This window comes from Sabethes cyaneus, chromosome 3 (assembly GCF_943734655.1).
Source record: "Sabethes cyaneus chromosome 3, idSabCyanKW18_F2, whole genome shotgun sequence".
In the NCBI taxonomy this organism is placed as follows: Eukaryota; Metazoa; Arthropoda; class Insecta; order Diptera; family Culicidae; genus Sabethes; species Sabethes cyaneus.
In genome coordinates this window covers 128652638-128675593 of record NC_071355.1, presented here as the reverse complement: position 1 = coordinate 128675593, position 22956 = coordinate 128652638, and the positions used below count along the sequence as shown (strand labels likewise).

The window sequence follows — 22956 nt, the reverse complement described above, 5'->3', positions numbered from 1 at the left end:
TAGTGCACACAATGAGGGATTCCGCCTTGCTGTTTCCGATTTTTCACATAGGTCCAGTGCGATGCGGGGTCATGCTTGATGTTATCTTCCATGCGACGAATGTAACAGCTAAAACAATGCGCATGCAAAGAGTTATATTCACTCTCTATGTCACGCAGCAAAGCTTTGTGCCTTTCATCTTTCCATCGAAAAAACTTTTTCCTTGCTTTACGGAGTCGATTTCGCAGACGCTGAAGTTGATTATTCCACCACGGCTTTTTACAATCACGCAGACAAAATTTTTGCTTCACCGGGACAACATCCCTTAGTATACCATATATGCGCTCATAAAATCGTGATACAGCTTCATCAATATTGCAACCAGCAAGAAATTCATCCCAACGGGTCTCCGCAATTAGATTGTTAAGGCTGGCAAATGAGTGAACATGTGCAAATATATCACCTCTGTTTTCTAACTCCTATCTCTACCTCCACGAGGTGCCGGCTGGGGTACGGTAGCCAAAGTTGCGCACCTTTGGTTGTCGTATGCAGACAGAGAAGGTGGAACACTCGCCGTGTGGTTTCCGGCTACCTAATCATGCAGTTCGGCGCAGGATTTTCGGAGGGCACGGCTGCGGGGTGTGAGCACACCGGGAGAGAGTTATTTTCTCAGCTGGCTTAGCACAGAGAGAGAGACTCTTAAGCGGTCTGTTTTACACAATCTGCACTTACGCCCTTTGGCGGTTGGTGCCGAATTGTACGTTTGGGCAAAAATTGAGCCACGGGACCTGATCCTGCCGGGAGTCGGTAAATCAGGTGCCCCTAAGTTAAGGTCTATCTCCGTTCCGATGACTGAATGGCTGGAGGGGTGAAAACATGCCAGTCGCGAACGGAGTGCTTTGGGCATCTTGCCCCTACTGTGCCATGCGGGGCTCTGGTACGGTCGATCTTTGTTGTCCCTTGCGTTTCGTGGGAACAGCATAGTAGTCCTGCCCAATTTCCCTTATGGGTTTTACGCCAAGTGCGTTCTGGCCAACTTAATTGGCTTCGCTTACAATTTGCTGTCTGATCTGTGTTGGAGATTGTTTGTGCATATACTCCGCTAGTCAAATAGTTAGAGTCGCACAAATAAATCTTCAACACAAACGGGCAACAAATTTGTATTTATGCGAAAAACTTTTTAATGGCTCTGTCACCATCGCATTGGTTCAGGAGCCATATTTTCGCAAGGGGTACTTTCATTCTACGGATATTGGAAACCAGAACTTTGTTGTTTTCAGCAAAACTGGTATGACAAATCCTCGTTTGATGCCCAGGTCATGCATATTGTTGCATAGGTCAATTAGTGCATGCTTTATCTCTGAGTTACTACTCGAGATATTTGTGCAGTCACAGTAGAACTCGTCGTGGATGATGTCCATAGGCGCTATGTCTACTATTCTGCATACTTACCACACGATGAACCGTCTCCCAGCGACGATTTCAGAAATGTGGTGAGATACTGCCAATCTAATGGGCTTCCGCTCATTGTAGGCAGTGATGCCAATGCCCATCACATCATTTGGGGCAGCTCGGATATCAATCTGAGAGGCTCTAATTTGATGGAATACTCAACATTGGCAATTGTCCAACTTTCATACGAGCTGGTAGAGAGGAAGTGTTAGATATAACACTCTGCTCTAACAGGATCAGTCATGAGTTGGCACAATGGCATGTTTCAAATGAGACACCAATATCTGATCATTGCTTTATATATTATGATCATTTGGGTGTCTCCTTGAACGCTGCAACATTTCGCAATCCGAGATTTTCTGACTGGGAACTCTTTGAGGAGGAACTGGCGACGAAATTTCAAGGATTCGAACCGACGATTGAGTCATCGAACGACTTGGATGTGGCTGTAGATGTCACAACATCTTTTATTGCGGAAGCTTTTGAAGTAGCTTGCCCGCTAAAAACTATTAAAACGACTAGAGGAACACCGTGGTGGAACTCTCATCTCGCGGAACTAAAGAAACGATGCAGGAGAGCCTGGAATAGACGTCGGAGGGATGGCGTGGAGCCTTTCAAGCAGGCCCGGAAAGCCTATGCAAAGGCTCTACGATCTTCAGCACGCACGAGCTGGCACAGGTTCTGTAGCAACATTTCCAGTTTCGGCGAGGCAAGTCGACTTAATAAAATACTGTCAAAATCGAAAGATTATCAGGTTAATAACATTCGAAGTTCGAACGGTGAATACTGTTCGAATGACAATGAAATCCTGGAATGTCTCTTTTATAGTCACTTTCCGGGCTGTGTGGAACCTGAAGTTCGAAACGATCCAGAAATCGTTTTAGGTGGGTTAGACTCATGGGCTTTTGCTCGGAGACTTGTCACAATTGAAGCGATTGAGTGGGCCGTGAACAGCTTCTCTCCATACAAATCTCCTGGAACAGATGGAATATACCCTATTCTACTGCAAAAAGGATTCAAGTACTTCAAACACATTCTGAGAAGGATGTTTGTGTGTAGTATTGCTATTGGGTACATCCCAACTCAATGGCGTGAAATAACCATTAAGTTTATTCCTAAAGGTGGACGCGCGACATACGAGCAAGCAAAAAGTTTTAGACCAATCAGTCTAACGTCTTTCTTGCTTAAATCACTTGAGCGGATTGTTGATCACCACATCCGCAAAACAAGCTTAGTAGAAGTTCCTCTTCATTCAGCACAACATGCTTATCAAAGTGGCAAGTCTACAACCACTTTATTACATGATGTGGTGGATAAAATTGAGGTTGCTTTTTCACAAAAGGAATCTTGCTTAGGAACTTTTTTGGATATTGAAGGCGCGTTTGATAACGTATCTTTAGCTTCCATTTTGGAGGCTGCTCGTTATCATAATGTGCCTTCAATAATCTTAAAGTGGATAGAACAAATGCTTAGTAACCGATTGCTTTTTTCGTCCTTACGGCAAGCAAGCATTTGGAAGCAAAGTGTTTGTGGATGTCCACAAGGTGGCGTTCTTTCGCCTCTTTTATGGAACCTTGTGGTGGGCGGCTTATTGAGGAAACTCAATGGTCTAGGCTATCCGTCATATGGTTTTGCGGATGACTATCTCATCCTAGTAGTTGGAAAGTGCATAAGCACATTATTTGACTTAATGCAGCAGGCACTACGCGTCGTGGAAACGTGGTGCCGAAAAACTGCACTTTCGGTAAATCCGAGCAAAACATCTATCGTCTTATTTTCAAAACGTAGAAATACCAATGGAGCTCGCGCTTTGCGCTTTTACGGTTCGGATGTTGATGCTGTGAACGAAGTGAAGTACGTGGGGTTGATTCTCAACTCCAAGCTTGACTGGTCCACAAATATTGATTTCCGAATTAAAAAAGCGTGCATGGCCTTTGGGCAATGTAGACGAGCAATTGGCAACTCTTGGGGGCTTAAACCCAAATACATACACTGGTTATACACGGTCGTTGTCAGACCAATACTGGCGTATGGTTGTCTTGTATGGTGGCAGAGAGGGGAAGTTGTGACTGTCCAGACAAAGCTAAACCATCTTCAAAGGATGTGTTTAATGGCAATGTCTGGTGCATTTACTACAACTCCTACTGCCGCCCTAGAAGCTATTTTCAATATTAAACCTCTACACTTCCATCTGAAGCAAGAGGCACTAATATGTGCTTATCGACTACACGCGATTGGCCTTTGGCAGTCTGTGAACGGTTCCACTGGTCATACTCGATTGTGCTCGCAAATTGTTGCTGAGGACAAGTTTGCCCTTGCTCCTAGCGATGTAACGCTCATGCGTACTTTCCCGTATAGGACTTTCTCAAGTGACTTTCCTCCTAGAGAGGATTGGATGTCAGGCTACATGGAAAGGAAAATTTCCGACTATGTGGTCTGTTATACCGATGGTTCCTTGTACGAAGGTCGCGCGGGTGCTGGTGTTTACTGCCGTGAGCTGGAATTGGAGGAATCCTATTCGTTGGGTAGTTACTGCACCGTTTTTCAAGCTGAAATCTTTGCAATTATGTGCGGAGCTCAGTTTGCACTTCAGAAAGAACTGATAGGCAAGATTATTTACTTCTGTTCTGACAGTCAAGCCGCTATAAAAGCCCTTTGTGCGGCTAATTCTAAATCTAAAACAGTCATCGCCTGCCACACCCAATTAGAAGAACTAAGCATTCTAAATGCCGTTTATCTGGTTTGGGTTCCTGGCCATTCTGGTATAACCGGAAATGAATGGGCTGATGAACTAGCAAGATCTGGAGCAGAAAAGTCGGTTTTCGGACCGGAACCTGCTTTACCAATTGCGGCATGTTGGATAAAACAAAAGATTCGATCTTCGTTTTCATCTGAACATGTACGTTATTGGGAAAATCTTGAAACTTGTCGTCAAACGAAAAGTTTCATTGTTAAGCCTTGTGAGAAGGTTGCGAAATTTCTTTTGCAACACTCAAAGGTAAATTGCAGTATTCTTGTCAGATCACTGACTGGTCACTGCAGACTAAATTATTATATGGCTACGATTCAGCGAGCTGAATCGTTTCATTGTAATTTATGTGAATCCGACTACGGTACACCATATCACGTAATTTGCAACTGTCCTGCAGTAGCACAATTGCGTCATAGGATCTTTGGATCCTACGTCTTAAATGAATCGGATTTTAGGAAACTAAAATTACGAGACATTTTGATGTTCCTTACCGAAAGTGGTATTGAGCTATAAGCTCTTATTTATCATGGGTATACCCCCCAGGGGGTGTACTTTTGATAAGTTAACTACCAAGGATTGCAGTATCCCCTCGGAGGTACAAAAATCTCTCGGTATATATATGTTTGTGTTTGTCCAAATTCCTCATCCACCCCTTCCTATTCCTCCTGTTTTCCTTCCCGTCCTCATCAGGTAAATGATGACACGGGCAAGATGGGCAAGGCACAAATCTTCCACATGATTGTGAGGAACGTGCTGCTCGAGCCAAAGATGCTGATACCTGATACCTGATACCTGCTTTACGGAGTCGATTTCGCAGACGCTGAAGTTGATTATTCCACCACGGCTTTTTACAACCACTCAGACAAAATTTTTGCTTCACCGGGACAACATCCCTTAGTATACCATATATGCACTCATAAAATCGTGATACAGCTTCATCAATATTGCAACCAGCAAGAAATTCATCCCAACGGGTCTCCGCAATTAGATTGTTAAATATGTCAAAATTGCATCGCTTAAAGTCAAAAGCAAGTGGGTCCACACTATCAGAAGTATGTATCTTCTCGTCAGCAAGTTCAAATATTATTACAAAGGGGCGATGGTGCTGGTCGATTGCAAGCAGCGGTAACGGTGGTTCCAACAATTCCACACGACTGTTATCACTAATAAAGGCTAGATCGAGAAGCCTGCCATTGAAGTTAGTTATATTGTTTATTTGAAATAGCCCAGTTGACAAAATTGATTCAACAACAACAACTTCTTGTTCGGACGATGCATTTATCGGGAGCAAAGAATTTAAATTCTCATCGTGTGCCCAACATAAGTGTGGAAGGTTGTAATCTCCAACCACCAAAACTAGATTTCGATCACCCGCCAAATCATTCAATTTTTGCACACACATTGCATGTTGCTCATAATTGTGAGCCAATTCAGAATTGTAGATATCGTCGTTCAACCAGGTTTCTGTGAAAGCGATGACGTCGTAGTCACTCTGAGACAGGGCTAGCAATAAATTATTAGCTTTTGTACGAGGACCACGAACATTTTGTTGGTAGACAGTGAGTGATCGAAAACTGTTAGCGGAATTAATTTGATTTCGTCTGTCTTGGATCAAAGTGCGGCTATCAGGACATGATGTACGATTGTGCAAACGTGTTGTCGGTCGTTCGATTCTGACGGTAGAATTTTCTGTGCGGTGATAGGCGGAAGGTGGCACTAATGCATTACTACGATTGATTTGTTCCTGGTGTCGGTAGGAATCGAAACGGAGCGCTTGTGTTCGAAGTGTGTTGGAAGTCAAATTGTCGGAAAGTAATTCCCTTCTGCCAAGTCGATTTAGATAGTGCTAATTCCTTCAAATGAATCTCAACGCCAGCTTTAAAAGATACAAACGAAAGTTCATCGAGGGATTTCCCCTTCGGCACTAGTTTAACAACTTGCACAGTCTGGTCAGTGTTCAGGTGGTTTTTGACAAGTTTTTCGACCTGCTGCGCTGATGCCTGCGGATCGAAACCAGAAAAATACAGCCAGAATAGTTGTTCTTTACGGGCAGCAGCCAACGGTATTGCATCGTCTGGTTCAATATCTCTGGTACCTTCAAGAGTATTCTCGCGCTGCAGTGGCTCATCCGGAATCAACAGACGTGGTCTTTTTCTCAGGTTTAATGTGTGTTGCGATCTTGGCAGTCTTGGTGTAGTTGGCAGCGGCGTTCGCTCGAGTATAGTGTTTAGGGCGGGGGCGACTTCTCTTTTTAATTCATCCAGCACCTTATTTTGCTCGTCGACGGTTGACTGAAATGCCATGTTTGTGGATGATATTGCTTGACGAAAAGAAGCATTTAACATCATTTTAGAGCAAGCTGAACACATCCAGAACAAATGGGTACTTGCAGCAATAGTGTCTCGCAATTCTGCAGATACATGAGCGCACTTAAGGTGGAAAGAAGACTTACAAAAGCCCTTACAAATAATTTTATCGGGCTCCTCTAAGCAGCGAGCACAAGCACAGCAAACCGACTCCATTGCTTTTTTTTCGCACGATCAAGCTTCAACAGATAAGTGTAGATTTTCTTCGATTTTTCACTGATAACAGCGGGAAATTGTTGTACTCCAAAAAACACCGATGAGATGCAACAAGATGCGTCCGTTAAGTAGTTTGCAGTGAAGAAAAAATCCGAGAAAACGTAAAAAAACGGTAAATTAGCACTGTGATGAACAACAGTAAATCAATTTGTTTACCTTCACACACACACAATACTTTTTAGGTGGACCAATCAGATTGCAAGACATTTTGACAGTCGGTTATATACCAGAGACAGACATACAATTGTACCAGCGTTGTACCTGTACAATTGTATGTCTGTCACCGTGTACAACCTCGTCATACCTTGCTGGGGCGCATGGAAAGCTCCGAGGTAGCAAGGATATAAATTTTTGGATAGAACTAAGTGTAAACTCAATTATCTGAATAATTTTAGGCGAAATTAAAGCAAAATTGTAATTGTGTGCTACATATATATTGTACCGGGATGTTGAATCTAAACATACTGTCGATAATTGTAAGCGGTAGGCACCATACAATTGTCCTAGCACTATCGAAACATCAGTATTCAGTCTATATTTGAACCCTTTTGAACATCTTTTTAAATAATTTCATTTCTATAATGAAAAATCATTCGATTTCATATTAAAATGACTTAAACCGAGGTCTTGTGAAAAATGGTCAGCAATTCGCAGAGGGATATTTGAAAAATTGTTAACAGATTAAAACAGGTCACCAAGAATGTAAATGGTCCTACAAGGTAGTAACTGAGCGAGAAAGGACATTTGTTTCAACTAATAGTTAACTGTCTGAATACTTTTTTGGCTGCATTTTTGGGCAATTCAAACTATATGTACTCTATCTTCAAAACGGAAAGCTTTTACTCGAATTTTTGTTGTGCATCTAAATATGCTTTAGTTAAACATTGTTTTAAAAAATATGTGTTACCATTCTTTGCAAAAATATTGTGCAAAATTACTAAAAGAAAAATTTATGCGCTGCTGTCCGAATACTTTTTTGGTTGACTGTATAACTCTTTCACCGTTGTACGAAGCTACAACTGCTCGATTTTTACTCCGCGCAGCGCCAATCACTAGTAGTTGTGATAACAAAAACTAAGCAGAATCTTAAATTAATTATTATTTTGCAAGGTTTTGGCAAAGAATTAACGCTAAACGCTCGGCATCTTGAAATTTGTGTTTACATTTCGTGAATAGGAACAAAACCAACGCTTCGACCATACAATTACAGAATATCCGTACCGTAACCGTAACCGTAGTTCTACGTTAAAAAATTATATACTTAATAGTTACCTGAAATTCTTGTGAAGGTGGGAGCGGTTTGAACTTCTTTATTTGCTGTGAATATAATAACGTTACAGCTACATTCAATTTCAGTGTCGGGATTTTTGACTTGCGCTGTATATTGTCCAGCGTCCAATAAACTAACATTTTTAATTACGACGCAACCGAACTCAGCTTGACATGAATTAATTACATTTTTACTCCATACGAGCGGTTTACCATTTTTGAACCATTTATATTGTGGTTGAGGTCCGACAACAATACATACAAGTTTAATTGTTTTTCCTTCCTGCGCGGTAATGTTCTTCAATTTTGTTTCCCACGTGAGCTTTTTCTTAGAATCTCGAATTATAAATGGTTCTAACGGTCCTTCATCGTAATGACGCCTAGGCATAGCTCTTTTCCGAGGTATTGGCTTTTGCTTAGCAATTTCAACTGGTTGTTCGTGTTCGTGCTCGTGCTCAATAGGATTATCGTTTGAGTCTGGAAGCTCACTTTCCTTCACTAAAAAGTTGCCTTCTGCAAGCGTTTCACTAACTTCCTTAGCGGTTATAGTATTTTCGACATTCGATAAGTGTATTGCACTACTAAATGTTAATTCTTCTTCAGACTGTCTTTTAAATTTTTCGACGTGTTCTATTCGATGAGCGTACACAAATTGTTGATTCGAATTAAATTTAACTTCGTGTTTGATCGTTGCATTACCATCATTATTTTTAGCTCTGCATTCATACAAACCACAATCCTCCGGCTGCGGCTTGTGTATGCGCAACTGATACTTTCCATTTGGCTCACGATTAAGCATGCATTTATCGTCGTATGAAATGCCATGGCCATCTTTAAACCATTGAATTTCAGGATTTGGCACACCATAAATTTGAGTTTCAAGGACCAAGTCTTCAGAACGTAGATCATAATATTCTGGAACAAATAAGAAATTTAAAACATGAAAATTTTCGCAGGTAACAAATATTTCATTTAATATAATGATACAGATACCACGGTCCTCTGAGTCAAGAAATCTATTTATGTCTGCACCGAAAACCAGGACTTTGGCTGTAGTGGCGCACTCTTGGTGTTGTCGATAAAATAAAGCAGGTGAGTGTGTGTGTGAGAGAGAATGAGTGTCGAAGTGTGAACGGCGAGAAGAATGATAGAGGCGGGAGGAGAGAGAAAGAAGCGGGACCCGAGACAGGCTTTTGGATAGAGCAGACGTGTAAGTTTGGCGTCGCGCGAGATCTCTTAAATCAAGTTTAAATTTATTAGAACTGATTCAACTGGTTTCTCTGAAAACTATATCCCGCTACATCTGGCGACGAGGGTGATGGAAAAAACTAGTAAGTATATACCATGCTGCATCAAAATCCGGACGGTACCAATATCCGGACACCTTCTCTAATTTATCCTCAATAAGCAATAATACATACAACTTATTAGGTGTAGCTATGTGGATTACTTTGCAAATATATTGAAGATCGTTTCAACATAATCGGTGGTTAAGTAGGCTGCGCGAAATAACTTTAAAAAATTCAAACGTAACGTTGGTGTCAAACAGTGTCTTTTTTCTGCGAGTTTTTTCAGATAACTAAAAAGTAGTGCTTTCGCGATTTAAGGTTTTGGGAACTAATTACGAAGAAACCAACTTTTTAGGCTTTGTATCAACAAAGAAGGTTAGTTTTAATTAATTGAGACGGTGTCATTGATTAAAGTGGTTGTTGATCCCGCAACGTCTAGTGATTCGCCGAGCCCCAATGCTCCTATTGCTACTAACGCTCACGCGTCAACGCGACTACACTCAGTCACTGTCGAAGGGATCGTGGATAGCACGAACGGCCATGCGAAGGTCAGGAAACGAGTCAAACATAAACAGGCCGGAACAAAAGACAATCGCACATTTGATCAGAAACGATTAGACTGTTTGCCCTTTTATATCAATATTCTGCTAAATCATTGTAAAATAAGTGATAAACTACGCTAAATCTGCTTAATTATAGTGTCGATACTACTAAACTATTAGGTACTAGTGAATTTATAATCTTAAGCCTAATAATAATACTGAAATATTTGAAGATTAAGTGAAACTATAATTGTTAACCTACGCCCCGCTTATTCACAGCCAATTGCTAATTTGAAGGCGTTCTAAAACTATATTTTTCCTATTACCTTATGTCTAGTAGACTTATCTAAGGTGAGAAATGAGAGTGCTTAAAATTAACTTTTATTTTTTTTGTGTGTGTGGATATTATCACTACGACCAGCATTTTGATCTATTGTGATCTTATCCAGGTGTTGTTCCGCACTTCGTTGTTATTACAGTATCGCTATAGAGTGAGCGAACTGCTTATTATCCGTTAAAGTGTCGGTGTGTGTGCCCCTTTTTCCCTCTACGCTTCTTACCACTTTTCAACTAATCTAGCTCTAGATCCAGGTAGTGCGGAGACTAGTTATAATTTGTCCTTGGACAAGAGGCTTCATTCGCACCTCGAGCAAGTATCATTCTTATAACCCGCCCCGGCTAAAGGCTTCATGGTCGGTAAAGCAGAGTTCAGCACAGAATGAAGGTGTGTATGTGTGTATGTATGTGTTCCTTGCTACTTATGCATCACCTATCTCGTTCCTAGAACCAGGAAGCGGAACAAGCTATAATTTGCCCTTGAACAAGAGGCTTCATTCGCACCTCAAGCAAGTACCGCTTTTTATAACTTGCCCTGGCAAGAGGCTTTCGTTGTTAGTAAATGCAGAATGCAGAAGGAAGGATAAGGAGGGGCCTGGGAATAAACCCATGCCAAAGTCACTTAACATCGAATGGCCTGATTCTACTAAGATTCGAACCCACGACCACTCGCTTGTTAAGGCAGACTCGGTAACCTTGCGGCTACTGGGCCCCCCTTTAACTTAGACAATAATCCTAATATAAACTACATTCAAAGATCAGGCGGACAAATAGTAAAGCTTCCCGCGAGATCCCGCTCATTAAAGCGACACGATCGATAAAATATCTACTGTACATTTCTTCCATTGTTCATTCTACTACACGCGGAAACGAATCACCAAAAGTGAGCTAAAATATTACTATATATATTAATTAGAATTAATTTACAAAATTTAACTTCCTCCATTCAGGAATTTTGTAATTCTACGTTCCTTGGATTATACACTCTGGAATAAATTCACAAAATTAAGCATTCGTTTTTTACCGCACCAACATCTTACAAAATTCTTTTGTGCCCAATTGTGAGATGTCCGGCAAAAGGTCAAAATCAGAATCTGGTAAAAGAGGATCTGATGTCGCAACTTTCGCTGATCGTCGGGAAGACGGAGCAAGCAAGAACGACAGGTTCATCAGCGAATATTCCGACTAGTGCAACCATCTCGAAAGTAAACACAGCTGCAGTTGCTTCCATCAACAACCCCGGTGTCGCTGCAAGTGCAACGAGTGCAGTAGCGGTCGCGACGAGCGATGCATTGGGTATGATGAATGAGGCAAACGGCGCCCCGCGCACTCCAGCAATAGTTACTAATTTTTCGAATGATCCGGCACAATCCGGAAATCCCCTTCCTACCCTCTACGTAAATGTTGACGTTACCAATAAAGTAAATGCCATTAAAAAAGGAACAATTCCGAAGCAAGTAGCTTCGACTGCTAAATCGATAGTCAACTCGGTCACTAATATTCGCGGAAAAGTCGTTGTTAGACGCAATCCGGTACGAAAAGCGCGCGCGGATCTGTACACTAGCTGTAAGTGGTGTTCAGATAGAAATAACAGTAGAATGGTGCAGTGTGATGGTTGCGAAAGATGGTTTCATTTTGAGTGTGTGGAAGTGACAGAAGGTATAGCAGAAATCAATTGGCTCTGCCTAGTGTGTCCATCTTTGCGTAGTTCAGTGGAACAGAAAACTCCAGCTGGAACCACTCATGCTACGGTTCAAGCCGTTAATCCACTCCCGAAGGACTCTGGCGATGCGAAGTCATGAGGAAAGAAAAGTAGCAAACGAAGTGAGCAGCGGAAGAAGGATTTGAGATTGCAGAAACTCGAAGAGCAGAAAAAGTTGGAGCAAACGTTTCTGGACGAGAAGTATAAAATTATGGAAGAACACGATAGCGATAGTGCGACGGACCTGGACGATGAAGATTTGGAGAAGATGTCTAAAGTTTCACAGTGGGTCAAAGACACAGACCAAGTCGGAGCACGACAGGACTCGGGAGTCGTAGCAGAGGAGTTGCAAGAAGAATGCGAGGTCCCAGCGTTCAACGTGCAGCCAGCTGTCGCCGACCGACGATGCTCGCAAAGAGGATTGCGTAATACGTTAGCGGATTTCGCTCCTGTACAGCGTTCTACACCACAGGCGCGGCCAACACTTGCTCCAAACCATCAAATATCTGATCCTAACAACATGCCCCCAATGCCCAGGTCAAAACTGCAGCTTCCGCCGCGACCATCCCCTCCAATGATCCCGGCATTGAAAAATCCGACCGACTCTTGCGGAAGAGACAATATGTGTTCTCAACCGTAGTCAGCTGGCCGCAAGACAAGCAGTACCTAAAGACCTGCCCGAGATCGCCGGAAACCCAGAGGATTGGCCACTGTTTTTCTCAATGTACACGTCATCCACGCAGATGTGTAGATTTTCCAACGAGGAAAACATGTTGCGATTCGCAAGTGTCTGAAAGGAAAGGCGTTGGAGGCGGTAAGATGCCGGTTATTACACCCATCCAACGTATCTGGAGTGCTTGCTACGCTAAAAATGCTTTATGGTAGACCGGAGACAATCGTCCAAGCAACGATAAGCAAAATCCGTTCCCTGCCATCCCCAGATATAGATCGGCTAGAGAGGTTGGTGAACTTCGCACTCACGGTTGAATCTGGTAGCGACGATAGAAGCATGCGGAGTGCAGGACTTCATGTACAATGCTCCACTGAAGTTCGAGTTAGTCGATAGACTACCACCGACATTGCGGCTAGACTGGGCGAAATACACCCGAGGCAATATAGCCCCAAATCTCACGGATTGCAGTAAATGGCTTCATTCCATGGCGGAGGACGCAAGCGCAGTTATGTCGGCATTGCGAAGCCAAGGCAGCGAAAAGGACGCATTTATTAACGTTCACTCTGAAACAGCTAACGATCGATCTGGTGCTCCCGCAAATCAGATAAAAGATATGCGTGGCCAAGGGCGAGAAGCGCCGAAGGATTGCTTTGCTTGCAAGGGTACATGCCTGTGGCTCGCAAAATGCAAACGTTTTACCGAACTGAGTTATGAGTCGAAGTGGGCAGTAATTCGTGAAACGAAACTGTACCGTAAATGTCTCCGCAAGCATAATGGTACCTGCAGACAGCAAAACAAATGAATCAACGGATGTATCTACCTACACCACCCCTTACTACACTTTGAGAAAACTGATGCCTCCAGAAGATTTTCCCAAGCGGAAGCCGCTACCGGCACCAGCTGTAACGTTCATCAAGCCCAGACGAATGATGTACTGTTCCGGATTGTTTCAGTGGTTCTTTACGGTCCCTCGAGGATGGTTCAAACTTACGCGTTCATCGACGACGGATCCGAGCTCACACTTACGGAACATTCACTTGCGCAGGAACTCGGATTGCAGGGGTCACAGAAAACACTCTGCTTGAAGTGGACTGGTGGAGCCAGCAGAATGGAGAACGAATCCCTCAAGGTAGACATGACTATCTCTTCCGCAAGAAACACATCCCAGAAGTATCAACTAGTAGACGTCCGGACTATACAGGAGCTGAGACTCCGACCACAAACTCTGGTGGCATCCGAATTGCAAAATCGATATAAACATCTGGCCGGGAGTCCCTTCGATTCCTACACCGTATCAATCCGCGAATTCTAATTGGACTAGACAACGCGCAACTGGGGCATGCCTTCAAGAGTCGGGAGGGGAAAACCTCTGAACCGATAGCTGTTAAATCGCGTCTATGATGGATCGTGTTCGGGAACTGCTCGTCGAATCAGCACCCCGGTAGCCACGTCAGCTACCATGCCGTACAAGTATGCGAATGTAACGAAGGTTCTGACGAAAGTCTACACGCAGCGATGAAAAGCTATTTCACTCTCGATAGCATGGGTATCTCGAAGCCCGACAAGCCGCTTCTTTCCGTAGAAGATCAGCGTGCTATGGAAATCTTGAAAGCGGTAACAACACGTAAAGGCGGCCATTTCGAAACGGGTCTTCTTTTCAAGTATGAAGCTGTACGGCTCCCGGACAGTAAAGCGATGGCTCGTAAGAGATGGGAATGTTTGGAGCGGCGAATGGAGACAGACAAGGTATTGACGAGTGCACTACGAGCAAAATGGTCGAGTATGTCCAAAAGGGGTACGTCCGTAAGCTAACCGAAGGTGAATTAAAGATCCGTCGACCGCGTGAGTGGTATCTGCCAGTGTTCCCAGTCTATAACCCTAACAAACCGGCTAAACTGAGACTGCGTTTGGGATGCAGCAGCTACGGTGCAAAAAATCTCCCTGAATTCAGTCCTGCTGAAAGGACCCGACCAGCTGGTGTCTCTGTTGTCAGTCCTAATCCAGTTCCGTGACTTTCGGGTTGCAGTATGTGGAGACTTACGAGAGATGTTTCACCAGGTATCGATGAGATTGGAAGATCAGTACTGCCAGCTATTTACTGGAAAGAGACAACGACGAAAGGAATCCCAGACGTATATATCATGCAAGTGATGACATTTGGAGCCTGCTGTTCCCCCGCAACTGCCCAATACGTCAAAAACACCAACGCAAAGCTGTTTGAACACAAGTGCCTGCAAGCCGTCGACGCCATCGTCAATAAACACCAGGTGGACGACATGCTTGCCAGTGTAGAAACAGAGGAAGAAACTGTGAGGCTGGCACACGACGTGAAACGCATCCACGCCGTTGGAGGGTTTGAAATGCGAAACTGGCTCTCAAACTCAACGACTGTCCTAGCATCCTTGCAGGCAGGAGCGACAAATGGGAAGAACGTAGGAGTCGGGGAAGAGAATACTACTGAGAAGATATTCATCAGAAGTGGCTGATGTGGTTGAAGGTTCTACCGGAAGTGACCAACGTCCAGATCCCTCGATGTTACAGGTTATCTACGTCCCAGGGAGTCACGTCCAAATGCACACGTTTGTCGACGCGAGTGAGAGTGGCTTTGCAGCGATCGTGTATCTCCGTTTCTAAGAAGGAGACTTAGTAGAAACCGCACTTGTCAGCACGAAAACGCGAGTTGCCCTGTTAAAATTCCTCTCCATCCCACGTTCAGAGCTGCAAGCCAGCATCTTAGGAGTTCGCTTAGCAAACAGCGTTGCCCAAGCACTATCTACGAAGATATCAGAGCGCTACTTCTGGTCCAACACCAGAGATGTTCTATGCAGGATAAACTCTGATCATCGCCGGTACAGCCCATTCGTGGCATTTCGAGTGAGCGAGATTCTGGAGACTACCGATGCGAAGCAGTGGAGGTGGGTTCCAACGAAACAGAACGTGGCTGACGAAGGAACTAAATGGACACGCCATCCCGATCTCAATCCTTCCAGCCGCTGGTTTAAAGGACCAGAGTTTCTTCGGAAATGTAAAGCAGATTGGCCTGCTACTCCTCGATGTGGAGCGACAGATACGGAGCTGCGAGCTCACTTGTCAACGCACGCTCCCGCGACAGAACCTGTCATTGACCCGCAGAACTTCTCAACGTGGACAACCATGCTCCGAAGCACGGCGTACATTTTTCGATACATACGCAACTCGAAGCAGATGATCAGCACGAATCAACGAAAAGGTGGCCCGCTGACGCAGCAAGAATTAATAAGAGCTGAAACTTTTCTTCATCGTCTCGCACAGCAGAGCGAATACGCTGACGAAATTGCTATTCTCTACGGTAATCGCCTGAGTGGAACTGAGCAGCTCTATCGCCTACTTCTGTCCTTTCCTTAATGAGAAGGATCAGTTGAGAATCCGTGGCCGGACCGGTGCATGCCCGTCGAACGATTACGATGCAGTCAATACTATCATCCTTCCAGGCAAACACCACATCACTCGTCTGATACTGCTCTACTACCATCGCAAGTACCACCACCAGAACCATAACACTGTCCTCAACGAGGTTAGACAGCGGTACAGGATCCCCCGCCTCAAGTCAGTCTACAATACAATCCGGAAACAATGCCAGAAAGGCATGAACGAAGAGGCAACTCCACGACCGCCAGCCATGAGCGACTTGCCACCAGCACGTCTGGCCGCCTACTCTCGTCCGTTTACACATATGGGAGTGGATTATTTAGGCCCGATCTTGGTTTCCGCAAACCGTAGAACAGAAAAACGCTGGGTGCTGATAGCTACCTGTCTGACCATCCGTGCCATACACTTGCAAATTGCACACACACTCAGTACCGATTCCTGCGTTTTGGCTTTACGTAACGTCATAGGTAGGAGGGGTACACCGGCAGTCATCTATAGTGACCAAGGGACCAATTTTCGAGGTGCTAGTAAGGAACTGAAGCCTGCTCTCGAAAGTCTGGATCGGGAACGCTGATGACCGAGTTCACTACTACCCACACTAGCTGGAGACCGTTGGAAGACGACAACTCGCCTGTTCTCACCCCAAACGACTTCTTGCTCGGCTCATCTAGTGGATTGAAGCCCTGGGTGCATCTCAACGACAATCCTACAATGCTCCGAAACTGATGGCGGCTCTCCCAAGCTTTGGCCAACCAATTCTGGAAACAATGGATACGCGACTATCTACCATCGATCACTCGCCGAACCAAATGGCTCGAACCAGCAAGACCCACTAAGACCGGGGACATCGTAATAATTGCTGACCCGAACTTCCCGCGAAACTGCTGGCCGAAAGGACGGGTTATAGCCACGAAACCAGGAGCAGACGGTCGTGAAGCTCGCCGTTATAGACGTGAGCGTCTTTAACCATACACCTCAGGATGACCATCGGCGCGTTCCGGGGGGAATGTTGCTCCCGCCACGTCTAGTGACCCGCCGAGCCCCAATGCTCCTATTGCTACTAACGCTCACGCGTCAACGCGACTACACCCAGTCACTGTCGAAGGGATCGTCGATAGCATAAACAGCCATGCGAAAGTCAGGAAACGAGTCAAACATAAACAGGCCGGGAACAAAAGACAATCGCACATTTGATCAGAAACGATTAGACTGTTTGCTCTTTTAATGGTGACAACAAAGAACGGACCCACCACCCGAAATAGTTAAGCAAGTTAATCGTACAATTAAAGAATGCCAACCAGCGCTATGAGACGGTATCGGAAAATTACGGACATCAAACCCTACATTACCCAGAATAAAAAGACAACCCAAAATATACAAACCAGGAACGAAAATGCGGGAAATAATCACGGGAAACGGATCACCCACGGAAAAGATTGCCAAGTGGTTGGTAACCGAGTTTCAAAGAATGCCTATAAAATTCCCGAGCCGTTCTGTCAGCAGTACACGAGAATTCGTCGAGTACCTAAAAACATAAACCACCGAAACGTGGGATATAGAAGCAAAACATCGTTCAAGCTGCTAAATACAGACTACATAGCCGAAAAACAGAACCTGAAAATTGCATATTACAGTCGGAAAGCATACATTAAAGTAAAAACATAAATTCAAAATAAATTTGGTGCCATTTGCTTGATTAGTTCTCGAGTTATGAAGGAATTTGTATTTCATTTGTATGGGATCTCCCCTTCTTAAAGAAAGCAAAGGTTCTAATCCACCATAGAAAAAATCCCCCTCCCCTGTTAAAAGACTGATGGGTCTCATTATACCATAGAAAAAAAACCTGCCTTCTAAAACCCCCACATGCCAAATTTGGTTTCATTTGCTTGATTAGTTCTCGAGTTTAGAGTTTTGTTTTTCATTTGTATAGGAGCCCCCCTCTTACGCCCCCCTTAAAATTGCTCTCTTGCGCCCTAAAAATTTCTGGTCATTTTATCTATTCAACGACATATAAATTGTTCAGTTTCGTTCAGTAGTTTAGTAGTTATTAACATTTGAGATCTTTCATTCAAACGTTACACTTCTATTTTCGTTTTCACAAAGTGCTACCCAGTCCCAGTATAGTAAACAAAGACGTAGTCCTACGTCAAAAAAATGTATAAAGTTATGATTTTTTAATACTACATTTTAGAAGTGATTAGTTGTTTAGTTATAGGCATAGATTTCTTAGACAAAACAGGAGAAAGTTTTGCCTGTCTGGAAAATGATTCAAAAGTGTCCGGAACAAGACTAGCCAGTTTATTTCTCTTCTGTAAAATTGACGTGTTATTGCAAATTTATGCTTTACATTTGATTATAGTACAATGCAGTTACTAGAATGTTGCGAAGTTATTGTTTACGGAGCATATTAGACATATGATCTGCTTAAGTGACCGGATATTGATGCAGCATAGTAACAAGATTATTATTTGTCAAAAAAATAACCCAAAATTTGCTTGTTATAAGATGGCTGGTGGTGGTGTAGCCCCAAGCAGCAGTGAAAAGAGGTTACAGCTAAGGATAAGGTTTTCTTATGCTTTAAATTTATTTATTTATTAGGGATAATTCATCTGGCATAAAATTTTGTCTACATGAATAAAATCTTATACTAAATTAAATCTGCGTAATCTCTGCGCAAACAAGCGCGACGGTTCACAAAAGTCAAACAATTCCTCCGCATTCGAAAAGGTCCTTACACATTCAGTAATTGGTTCGTTGTATCCAAACACAGTCCGATGAAATTGGGTCTGCAGTAAACCCGTCGAGCGCAGTGATCGTTGCGAAGCGCGAAAATTGATCATTGATAGTAAGTTAGGGGCGTCAATTTCGCCATTGATAACTTTTGCTACAAATAATGCCTGTTGCACCTTGCGTCTATGTTCTAGTGTGTCTAGGTCGAGTAAACGGCATCTGTCTGCGTATGGGGGCAAGTCGTCAAGATTTCGCCAAGGGAGGTGTCGCAGTGCTAGTCGGACAAACCTCCGTTGCACACGTTCAATGCGCAGGTTCCAAGTTAGCTGCTTTGGAAACCAAACTAGGCTGCAATTTTCTAATAGCGGACGAACAAGGGCGCAATACAACGATTTAAGACAGTGGGCATCCTTAAAGTTCCGACCAATCTTAAAGATGAATCCGAGCTGCCGTGATGCCTTGGAGATAATTGATTCACGATGCACATTGAACGTCATTTTTGTGTCCAGCAGAACTCCAAGGTCGTTAACTCGGTCCACTCTGCGTAACTCAATACCATCAACGGTGTAGCCAAAAAGGATCGGGTTTTTAATGTGATGAAAGCTCATAACTTCACATTTGGCAACGCTTATAATCAGCCAATTTTGTTTGCACCAGCTCGTAAACAAATCAAGTAAACCCTACAATCGGCGGCAGTCGTCTATATTTCCTATTGAGGCAAATAGCTGCAGGTCATCGGCGTACACTAACCTACAGCCAGTACCCAATAGCAGCGCAATATCGTTGAAGAAGAACAAGAAAAGCAATGGGCCCAAATTGCTGCCCTGAGGAACTCCAGACTTATTAGTAAACACAGATGAAACACCGGATCCAAGTTTTATACGAAGCTCTTTGCCACTGAGGTATGAGTTCAACCATTTAACCATTTGTCGAGAAGCACCGAGTCGAGATAGTTTCCGCAAGAGTATTGTATGGTTAATTCTATCGAAAGCAGCTTTCAAGTCTGTATAGATGATATCAACTTGTTTCTTGTCTTCCATTTCCGAAATACACATCGATGTAAACTCTAGCAGGTTAGTGCATACAGACCTACCGGGCATAAAACCATGCTGAGCCGTTGAAATGTAATTCCTAGTGCAGGACAGCATCACGCTACTCACTATTATTTCAAACAGTTTTGATGATGCAGAAAGACTGGTGATTCCACGGTAATTCCTCACATTGTGACGATCACCCGATTTGAATACCGGGAACATGAACGACTGTTTCCAAATGACGGGAAATGTCAGCAGTAATGGTAAACAAACTCAAGTCCACCAAATCGGCCGGAGCAGGTGCTGCAGCAATTCCAGCAATACTATCGGGAGCAGTTTCATCAGCGAAAACTGAGGCGAAGAATTTCGCAAACATCTCGCAGGAGTCAGAGATTGAGTTCGACTCAACGTCGTCGTAATACACGTTGGAAGGGATAGAGGAACATTTCCTTTTAGAGTTGACAAAGTTCCAAAATTTTTTCGGCTGCTTCCGAAAATCGGATTGCACACGCAGTACATATAATTTGTATAATGAAGCATTCAGACGGCGGTATTTATCACTGGCAAGCTTAAAATTGCGTCGAGTCAAAGCTGTTCTCCAACGGCGAAGGGCACGCTGGGCGCTGTTGCGTAAACGTTTCAGTTGTCGGAGGCGAGTAGTGCACCATGCGGGTGGGTGGTCGTCTTACAAACGGCAAATGCAAACTCAATCACTGAGATATGGTATTGCAAAACGGTGAAACCATTTCATCAACATCTTCACCAACGAATAGAGAACTCCAATCAGTGCACGTTAAGTATTCATTCAGGGCAGCGAAATCGATTTTTCTATAGTTCGATTTGCTCACATCATCACCAAAAGCATCTCCAATGGCAGTATTGTTGTGCACTGGCAGTGACAAAACAAGAGCAGGGTGGTGCGGATCAATAGGTACCAGCGGAGTGATACAACTACACTAGTTAACAAAATAAAACAAAAAGTGTGAACTCAGTAAGCTGAAGGTGATTTTTCATGTAAAATTGGCCGCTGAATCCGAAAATGCGGTCAAAAAAATTTAAAGGAGGATAGTTTTTGAGATATGAATTAACGTTAAAATTTGCTTAAGGAAAGAAAGTACATGCACATAAACACAAATTTCTCCGGCTACGGTGCACCAATTTCAAATCTCTTTTTTTCCATATTTAGAGGAGAAAATTTGCTATCGATTAGTTGAACTTTATTTTTCTGTAAAAATAATAGTACTGTAGATATTTGAGAATTTGTTCACAACAACACAAAAAAGAACGCATTTTTTTTGGAATTATTTCAACTTTATCAAGTATTTTAGACAAGATTAACGCATTTTAAAAATTTCATTTTATTTGGGTCTTAAAGGCCGATAAAAAACAAAGAAATCATGGGGTTGAACCATTGGTTGAAAATTGTAGAAGTTATGACCATTTTACTAAAACAGTAATATTTGCGCATTTGAATATCATGCTCATGATCGTGCTTGAAGAGTGATTGAATTTAATAGTAAGAATAGTCAAAATAGTAAGAACAGTTAGAAAAATGAGCGTAACAAAGCCTGAGTTTAAACGTGAAAATAATCCACAGAAACTCTGTTACGCCCGTGGAAACTATATTTTTACAACCCCGGTTAATTTCACTGCTTCATTGCGTTTCCATTTGCGTGTCCATAGATCATGACAAGCAATTCGATAAATGCCATGCCAATTAAGACAATGCTTGTTAGTGTTTGGATATAAAGGGGATATTCGAAGTTACTGTTTGGCTGTAAAGGGGCTATTGGTGAGCCCTATGACCCAGCTGAATGGCGTTTGTTCATAGATAGCATTAAGCAGAGTTTGAAGACTGTATAGGATACCGCCTCTAGTTTCTGAAAATAAAAAAGAGAAGTTGACGCTAGTGTTTCATCATGCGTCATGTGTGATAATACGTTTGAAACTGTCAAAGTTTCCCTGTTGAATACAACAGATGTTGTTGCTTGGTAACGCATATTGTACATATTGAAAACAACCCAATTTTGCGCAACAAAAAATTTATTCAGCTTGGCAACAGCACTCTCTCTTTCATCTCTGTTTCTTTTTTCTTTTGTGTTTACCGCTAAAGGCGGTATAACCTTTGACATTTGAACCAACAAATAGTTGGTAAATATTTTTTTGTTAATCACGTCCATGTCACGAAATTTAATTTCTTTGAATTGAAATGTCGCAAAAATATTCAGCTCCCGGCTCTCGCACGGTATCAAAATCACCTTCCCGGGCTCACGGAAGAATGATAGTAAGATGCAATGGAGAGGTATAGAGAAAGTTTGTTTTTATTAAAGTTAGGCAGAAGTTATGAAAATTAGATAATATTAGATTAGGTATTGTTTAGGCAGGTAAACATACGTAACCGAAAAATTTTGAGAAAAGTGTCATCTTTTGAAAAGCAACGGTTCATCTGGTATCCTATTACTACATCAGGGATACAAATAATCCTCGATTCCCGTAGCCCATGCTACAAGTATATGAATAAATAAATACTAAAAATACTAAGCATGAGTCAAATTGCTCTACATATAACAAAATACAGTTAAACATAATTGGAAAATTTGCTCTGACCTTGTTGATGCGTGTGTGTTTGTAAAATAAAGAGAGGAAAGATGGAAAGATAGATAGCTCTCTATCTAGAGAGAGAGAGCGGAAGAGAGAGAGAGGTATATTTATGGTATGTGGACAAGTAAAGGCGTAAAAGCTTAAAGTAAGGGGCTGTTTGCAAAAGCATGATATTTAAATGCGCAAACATGACTGTTTTAGTAAAATGGTCATAACTTCTACAATTTTCAACCGATGGTTATCATTAACCCCATGATTTCTTTGTTTTTTATCGGCCTTTAAGATCCATATAAAATGAATTTTTTAAAATGCGTTAATCTTGTCTAAAATCTTTGATAAAGTTGAATTAATTCCAAAAAATGCGTTCCTTTGACGTAGGACTACGTCTTTGTTTACTATACTGGGACTGGGTAGCACTTTGTGAAAACGGAAATACAAGTGTAACGTTTGAATGAAAGATTTCAAATGTTAATAACTACTAAACTACTGAACGAAACTGAACAATTTATATGTCGTTGGATAGATAAAATGACCAGCAATTTTTAGGGGGTAAGAGAGCAATTTTAAGGGGGGCATAAGAGGGGGGCTCCTATACAAATGAAAAACA

General features: G+C 42.7%; 1 protein-coding gene across 1 annotated transcript in view; it reads right to left on the bottom strand.

Moving 5' to 3' along the window:
- LOC128740129 (muscle M-line assembly protein unc-89-like) overlaps positions 1–22956 on the bottom strand; it is a 159244-nt gene that overhangs the window by 94333 nt on the left and 41955 nt on the right. Inside the window, exon 3 of the mRNA XM_053835641.1 lies at positions 8038–8949. Coding sequence (XP_053691616.1) covers positions 8038–8949 — 912 coding nt within the window. The remainder of the gene's footprint in view (positions 1–8037; positions 8950–22956) is intronic.